General features: G+C 34.3%; 1 protein-coding gene across 3 annotated transcripts in view; it reads right to left on the bottom strand.

The window, feature by feature from the left end:
- Window positions 1-1,065: 1,065 nt before the first annotated feature.
- The window catches only part of SF3B1 (splicing factor 3b subunit 1), a 48,038-nt gene continuing 40,613 nt past the window's right edge, over window positions 1,066-8,490 (bottom strand). Inside the window, exons 22-26 of one of the 3 annotated variants that reach the window (XM_011369227.2) lie at window positions 7,330-7,450; window positions 6,895-7,026; window positions 5,635-5,907; window positions 3,713-3,929; window positions 1,066-3,444 (exon numbers count right to left, since the gene is read on the bottom strand). In XM_011369227.2, coding sequence (XP_011367529.1) covers window positions 3,286-3,444; window positions 3,713-3,929; window positions 5,635-5,907; window positions 6,895-7,026; window positions 7,330-7,450 — 902 coding nt within the window. In that variant the 3' untranslated portion in view covers window positions 1,066-3,285. Of the gene's footprint in view, window positions 3,445-3,712; window positions 3,930-5,634; window positions 5,908-6,894; window positions 7,027-7,329; window positions 7,451-7,692; window positions 7,916-8,490 lie in introns of those variants that run through there. The other 2 variants (XM_011369228.2, XM_023536012.1) reach the window with 2 other exon arrangements.

The raw sequence follows: 8,490 nt of genomic DNA, 5'->3' as shown, positions 1-8,490 counted from the left end.
AATTTTATTAGGCCATAAGAAAATCTATTCGTCCAACATGACATACAAGCATGTCTATTTTAGACTGTAAAATAACTATTAATAAAATTTTAAAACTTGTTTTTCTAGCATGAACACTAAAAATGTCACCGACCTGCTCTCTAGTTTATTTACACTGACTTCCTCCTACCTATGTATCTTCTTGACTGCTTTGGAAACCTAAACCCTCTATCAAGTCACCGTAAATTCTATGGCTTCCTAACCACTTTACAGGGAGAAAAGGGCCTCTGTGCCCTGCCCAACCTCTTTCTCCAGCTATACCACAGACCCACTCTCACAGATGACATCTGGGGCCCTGAACGACTGCATTCCACGTGGGGCACCAACCACAACACTGCACACCTGGCTCCTACTGTGCCACAAGATGCTCTGAGGACCAAAGAGCAGTCAACATATTGTTTTCTGCTTGCTTCTCCCCAGACTAATGCAGAGCTACACCCAAGGTAGGTGTTTAAGTATTTGTGAAATAGTATTTCTAGTTATTTCCTAAGCAACTGCCTAAAATGAAATTTTTACCTTGCTTTAATTTTATCAGACCTATGTGAGTCCTGCTTAAACAAGTCTCAGTGGTTCCCAAGCTAGACAGATTTTATCCTCCAAAGGATGTGACAATACCTGGAGGCATTTTAGGTTGTCACAGCTGGGGTGAGGGTGCTACTAGCATCTAGTGGCCAGAGATCAGTGATGCTGCTCAACATCCTACAGTGCCCATAACAGCACCTCACATTGAAGGTCTGGCCCAAACAAAATGTCAATAATGTCAAGGTTGAAAAACCCTGCGATAACAGATTTTTCTGCTCCTTTTAACATTATGGGATTTAAGAGGCAACAGAAACCAAAACTCCAAACAATTGAATCTATATGGTTGCAAATGTCTTTTTCAGTTTCATATTCAATTAAGTTCTTTGGTTTTTCAACATTAAGTTCCCTTGTTTTGAAAACCCAGAAAGATTATTAAAATGGCACAACCACAACTGTAGTGCAATAGCAACAGAGTCAACTAAGATTAAAAACTGGTCTAAAGACTTTAGATATAATAAGTTTTATTCATTTGGTGGTACTTGATGCTCACAGGGCACCATACAACAAATTTTAAAAATACAAAATGAAAAAAATTGAACAGCCAAAGAGATCAATTCCATTAGAGGGCCCACAGAAAAGCCAACAAAAGCCCACAGAAAAACCCACCCACCAACCCTTAAGAACATTAATTTCTTCCTTCTTAAGTTTGGCTTTAAGAAACACCAAAAGAAAAGTGCAAAAGAAAAGTCTTTGAAAGATAGTTAAAACTTCACATAGCGTCTTTCACTTAAGTGTATCACAAAATGCTTTCCTTATTCAATAATAAGCCATATAAAATACGAACATCTGTGAGCTTCTATTTGGTCCCAACTTTAAAGGTTGTAGCCTTCGGTATTTACCTCACCTGTCCTCAAATTATGTGCATCAGTAAAGTCACTTAAGGTGACTAGTCTCTTTTGCTCCACATTGTCACTGCAAAACATTGTTATTTCCTATAAACATCAAGGGCCCAAGCAAATTGACATTATGCTAGTACTGGAAGTAAAAATATAAATTTTCTTAAGACTGATTTAAAATCAAATTCTGGCTTTGAAATGTAATTGTTCTTTTTCATGATTCATAATTACTTAAGGTCACTTTACAGTAATTAGTGAACAGAAAGATTTCGAGTTGTATGTGGACTGTTACAAAAACTTCTAAGAATGGGAAAATATTTTTGGAAATTGTTTTAGTACACATTGACCTGTTGTCACAAAGTTATATCAAAGAACAATAAGGAGTTACAAATTTTTCCTGGAGAGTCAACTAATGCTCAATATTGGCTCTGTAAAAGTCAGCCAGTTAACTGTTTCTCATGTAAGCCTCCAAAATAGGGAGCCCTTTAGCAGTTCGAGGAACAAACTTTCTAGTCCCTGTATAATGGTTTTACTTACAGTGGCAGTCATCCTATGCACATGCTGCTGCAATCTCATTTTCCATTAGAGTTCACAGAAGTACTAACAGGGAGACAAAACAAAAAAGCTATGGGTAGCCGAAGGACTAAGTCAGTCTTGGCCTGAAAATTAGGAAATGCTCAAAATATACTTAAAATATTTGCCAAAAAATACTAAGTACTGCCTAATGCTCCATTTATCTAGAATTTAACAGCATTTGTTTACGCTTGCTACCTATACATCAATTTATCTAATTCCAAAATGCAAAAATTAAACAAACTTAGACATTTTAGCTGCTGCAATTGTATATCACAGTACATAAGTAATATATACCTAGATGTAGTTCCATTTCCATTATACTTCGTTTCTTAAGGTCAAGGGGCAGGTCAAAGGCATCTTTGCATCCCCTACACTAAGCACAGTGGTTGGTATACAGTAGGTGCTCAACAGGTATTTACTAAATATAATGTTGAATAGTGGCTTATGACATGGAACAGAGCCCAGATTGTCTTATTCTAGTAGCATTACTTAAGTAGCCTCACTCCAACTAGACGGAAAGCAGTTTTGAAATAGATACCTTCTCCACTTTCTAAACAGACTAGTCAACAGTTGGACATGACCTGAATCACTTCATGTTCATAAAGCATTCTGAGAAATCAAGTGAAAGGCGCTATGAAAGTGCAAAATAATATTCAAGACAGTTCAGCATAGGTGCTATATTTTCTATGGTGATGGAACGGTTGTGCTAGTTTGAGATGAATACCCCCAAAGCGACTTTTCTCATTGTCATTATCAACACAACAATGAAATTTTGACAAAGACGCCATCACTTTATATAGTTTATATTCTGCTACTTTCCATAAACCAGGTGACAGAAAATGAAATTAAGCCACTTATTCTACACATACCAGTACTTTATCAAGTTCCGCATTTTACAAGTCATGTTCAAAAAACACACACAAGTTAGCATTTTGTACACAAATGTTTATTTCTCAATTAACATTCCCTTTAAACACAAGGAATGAATTCTAAATCTTCATAAAGATGAATTAAAAATGAAATCCCTCCAGTATAGTGTGTGTAGTCACTGTGTTCTTGGTCGCTACTGGCGTTTACTGTTTAACATCAAAAACAAAGACAGGTTATTTAAAAATCATGCTACTGGATTTCTAGCTCTTCCTCTATGACCAGTTCTATGCTGATCTGCAATGTTTAAAAGTTTACATCACCAAATCAAAGCAAGTTTAAGGTGTGAAATAGCTGTGCATTAAACACAAAATAAACAATAAAATTATAAGATATAGTCAAGTTCATAACGAATATAGGTGTTCTTATCATCATTGTAGATTCTTGGGTAATGTGCTATGAGAGCATCCTGTGAACCAATGTAGATGGAGTTGTAAATTTTCCAATACACATCTCTGACTTTCCGGGCTGGGTGAAACAAACCCTAGAATAATTAAAAGATTACATTATTTCAATTTTCAAGAATACAACAAACCATAAATAAAATTCCAAACATTTCCCTTTAAGAAAGGGAAAAAACCTGACAATTGCACAAAACTGCAGTGGGCAAAGACAAAATCTAACCCCTCTCCCCCCACAACTGTATATTTGCCATATGGCACCATATACTCTATCGAAAATTAAGAACAGTGACTTAATTCAACTAAATTATTTTTTTTTATTGAGTAATCTTTTAAAAATAGTTAACCTACCTGTAAACAATACTGCAACATTCTACATGGTCCAATAGCAACTCTCAAGCCCTCCAGGGCTCCCATAACTGCCTGAATTACATGAGGAGATGTCTCAAACACATTGGGCCATACGTAGTTCAACAAGTGATTCAATGAATCTTCACAACCAAATCCATAAACCCCAAGTGACATGTGTTGCACCACTGCACTAGCCGTCTGTCTGTGTACAAGGTCCCTGCAATGGGGAAAAAAAGCTCTTTAAGATACAGTCTTAGTTTTACAGGAAATGCCAGCCAGTCCATTAGAAACTAAATTATAAATTCAGTGCATGGAAGAGATGCAGAGCCATCCTCATATCTTATGTATGTGACATAGAATGCCTTTAGACGGACTCATTTTACTTGAGAACTTTTGCTTTAATGACTCAGACTTCACTATGGCTCAAAAATAAGCCATATTTTCTATACTAAACCACTGATGGAATATGATCAAGAGCTCTGTGGAGTATACATTTTAGTAAGCTACTAAAGATGGGTCACATGACTCCACATATGAGTGACTAACAGTAATATCTCATTTTAAACTATAAATTTAAAACCTTTGAAAGTAATTCAATACTGGTATACAATAAGTAACTAAAATTAAATCCCTGCCCTTTATAAATTTTAAGTTTCATTCAATAACTCAATTTAGAGAGAGCAAGAGAAGGACCGATAATTTTTTTAAACCTACAGAAAAGAGCGCTATCATCTACCATGTTAACTGAATCTATGATAAATAACTGAATTATTCATTTCATAGTTACTCAACTAAGTACGAATATCGGAAAATGGGTTTGCGATGGATAAAAAAATGAGTTCATACTTGAACTTACTAGTATCCTTATTTCTTTTATGATAATATTTAATCTATTAAGCTTCATAGCAAGGCAGTATTCTTCATTAATAAATTTCCCAACTAAAGTATTGGTCTTTTCATTTAGTAATTTTCATTGGCGTTACTATCTTCAACTAGTTAGTACACACAACTTAATTTTTAACTACTGGTCACATAAATCAATGACTGCACCATAATGTTGAGGCACATCTCACTGAAGAATATGGAATACATATCATTTACTCCTACTATTCTGAGCCCCAGCTGGCCAGACTTTTACAGAGCATGATTCTTATTCCGTCCCCATGTCTTACATATATACCTTGAGAGAATTTGTTGAGTCCTGTCAAGTCTCCCTATTGGAAGCTCATTAATGTGTAACTTTAATCTATAAACAGAAATAACTGAATGGGCTCTAACCTGAATAGTTATCTTTCTTTAAAAGATAAAGGCAATAAAATAGTCCTTTCCCTTCCTACTTGGACTTTGAACTTGCCCTTACATGTTCTTTACTTTTGTGTTTTAAAAGCTCTATGTCAGTCTAGATGGTTAAAAGTATCAGGAATCTGGATGTCAAATAACTCAAGCAGTAGTGTATCAGTGGTCACCACCATGCAATTGGAATAGTTTGTCTCTGGCAGACTATGTTCAGTAGTTCACACCTAACAGAAATCTTTGCTTCACCTGCTATAACAAACTAAAAAGTAAAAAGGTCTCTGCCACATCAGTAAGCTTGTACTCATCATTTTCTCTAATTATTTGAAATTAATTAACGTTTAAAATAAAAGTTGATCGATTACTGGTTTTCAACATATAATCTAGTCTAACACATAAAGAAAATTAAAAAGGAGAGGGGGCACTTGGAAGAGAATAATCTGGGGAATTGTAACATTTATTATTTGAAGATCATAAAAGTCATATTAATAGTTTCATAAATATCCAAGCTAATAGTCCCCCTTCTTAACTGCATCACAACAAATAGGTCACATTATAATTATTTCCATACATTCTAAAATAAAGGAAGAATTATAACTATTTTCTTACATTTAGTTCAATTCACTTACCTATCCATTAAAGCATCTTCAAGTAATGGTGTTACAGCATAAATGTAGTCCTTTCCCATTTCACCAATATATTCAAACAAGAAGGAAAGTGATTTTAACACTCCATTTTGAACATTCAGTTCAGGAACTCTGTATTCATTCATTAAGGCAGGTAGTACTGTGAAGGGTGAACATGTTTCGGCAACAATAGCTATTGCTACAGTAGTACAAACTCTGTTCTGCCTTTCCTGAACTTTGAGGTTGTTTAAAAGTGTAGCCAGTACATCATGAGGACTGGAAAAAATAAATAAATAAATGTCATCAACAACTGTTAGATTGCAAGTCAAAAGTTTTTTTCAGAGGGAAAAGAAAAAATATAAAGTAATGAAACTTTATGGTAAGTAATCACTGGGAACGTAATAATTTTATGATAAAATACAATACTTTCAAGTCACTGGCATTATTGTTTCTACTTAAGAACTTCATTTAAATTAAAATGTCCATTTTAAAGAAAAAGCTCAAGTGGATTCACTTTCATATGGAATTTTGGTCTTTAGTAAATTTCCTGAAATGTGAGGCACCCTTACAGTAGTACCCAAACCGAGGTCTCCCATGCCACAACACATAAAATCTTTTTTCCATATGAGGCCCCGGGTACAATCCCTGGGATCTCCAGTGTAGGTTTGCACTAAACTTACTTGAAACTAACAGAATTACTATTACTGCTATCAAAAAGGGGGTAGTGGGATGACTTCATCTAATTAATCTGATGTTAGTTATGTTTTATTGATTGAAAACATCTTCTCTGTTATTAAGCCACACATACATATAGTAGTTTGGTTGTGAAGGCATGAAAGCAAACAGCTATAGATTTAAAAAACAGCTTTAATTTGGTTGTCTGTGGATTTTTAGAAAAATATTTTTAAAACACACATAGCACTAATATAAAGATCTGAATTTTTTAAATTAAGAACTGGCCTTAATATCTCAAGCAGGATCCTAAAAAGGACCACCAAAAATTTGAAATTATTTTGAGAATAGTAGTTTCCCTCTCTGAAAATATCTGGTGTGATTAAATAAAAATTTAAAACCTCCCACTTATTTTTAATTCAACTTAAATTTAAGAAAAACATTACAAAAAATGAAAGTTAGTGGTTAAATGAAATGCATCCTCAACTGTATTCACAATAAGTTCTGAAATTAGTACAGAAACATTTTCAATGTCACAGTGGGTTTATTACAAAGTAAACAATACGTATAATGGAAATAAATAGTACTTACCCAATGGCCTTTGCAATATAACCAAATGTGTTGACTGTAGCTCTACGAATAGCTTTTTTGTGAGCTTTTAAGAGCTCCAAAAGCTCAAAGCAAATCCTCATCCACTCCCTTGCTGATACATATTCAGCTCCCCTAATTTAAAAAAAAGTTAATTTTATATCAGTAAGAAGTTTCAAAAGGTAAACTTGCAAATTTGGTTCTCAAATAATTACCAACTTTAAGCATTAAATAAAAATATTACTCCAGAAAAAATGATTTAGTTTTAAAACTATACTGCCATGCCCCACTACGAGTTAAAATTTCACTGAAAAATATTAATACTAGGTAGCCTGACCATATATACTTACATTAGCAACATTAAACAAACTTACAAAGTAAATAAAGTGGTTAAATGTGAAAGCAAATACCACTTGTAAAAATGTTTAATCTGCTTACCTGTCAGCAATACGTCCAACAAGATCGATACAATTCTCTTGTACTTTTTCATGCCTGTTCTTTAAGATAGGGGTGAGTCTAGGCAGCAGATCTTTAATTGGTGGAGTCATCTTATGCATACCTATTTAATAGAAGTCAACACACTATCAATTAACATTTGAACTGCAATCTTTGTTCACTTTTCCTTTTACTTAACAATATAATATATATGACTAGACATAAACATAAACTTAATAGCTGCCTATGGAAAGAAAAAACCCCAGATTCTAACCAGACTCAAAATTGTTTTTAACTCTTTATTAACAACTTCTGATTATGCATAGAAATGAAAGAAATTAGTGAAGTGACTTAAAGAATGATGGATACTCAACAAAAAAAGTTTTATTTGGTTCTGAAATGTATTTGTACACTGACATTTAAATATGGGGACAACTTATGTTCCGGCCGTACACATCAATATAAGCCAGAGGTAGACATGTAAATTAAAGCAAAATTGTCCAGAAAGGGCCCCCTTACCCTTTAACTGCAAAACAAACAGATCTCCAGTCTCCCTGCAATGCAGGGCATACTTGGATGGTATTTACACCTATGAAGAGAGAAAAAAGGAGGCAGCTGGCAGGGGCTCTTGCTCTAACTAGAACTGCTTGCTCTGATTCTCTCTCCATTGCTTTTCCCATGTGTCCCTGACGAACAATATGGTTTACAACTCCTTGAAAACTAGAGCCTCACAAGTAGCCACGTAACTGACTTTTGGCAAGTAATTATTTTCAAGTATAGAGAACAGGGCTGAATTGGGGATTATATGTTAAGTGCAATGGTTCAAAGATCTATATTGCATAAAAATTCCTTACTAACAGAAGAGATACAGTGGCTGGCACAGCCAGCTATTATGACCTGCTAGGTTATTTCTGCCCCTCTAACCCCTGTAAAAGTTACTTTTCAATAATTATGTTCAATTACAATGCAGGATTAAACACAAGACCATTTTTTTTTTTTTGCTTCATCATAATGGCCTTAAAGAATAAAAGCTTTACTGTCCATATCCCAGAGCATTTATAATATACTTGTATTTTTATTTTGGGTTAGAAAAATGGATAGTTTTTAAGAACTAGATATAAATAAAAACAATAACTTGAGCAATTCACTTTTCTCTCTGGTTAT

This window comes from Pteropus vampyrus, unplaced genomic scaffold (genome assembly GCF_000151845.1).
Source record: "Pteropus vampyrus isolate Shadow unplaced genomic scaffold, Pvam_2.0 Scaffold146, whole genome shotgun sequence".
In the NCBI taxonomy this organism is placed as follows: Eukaryota; Metazoa; Chordata; class Mammalia; order Chiroptera; family Pteropodidae; genus Pteropus; species Pteropus vampyrus.
Note: the sequence above shows the minus strand (reverse complement) of the source record. Positions and strands in the feature narration are given on the sequence as shown.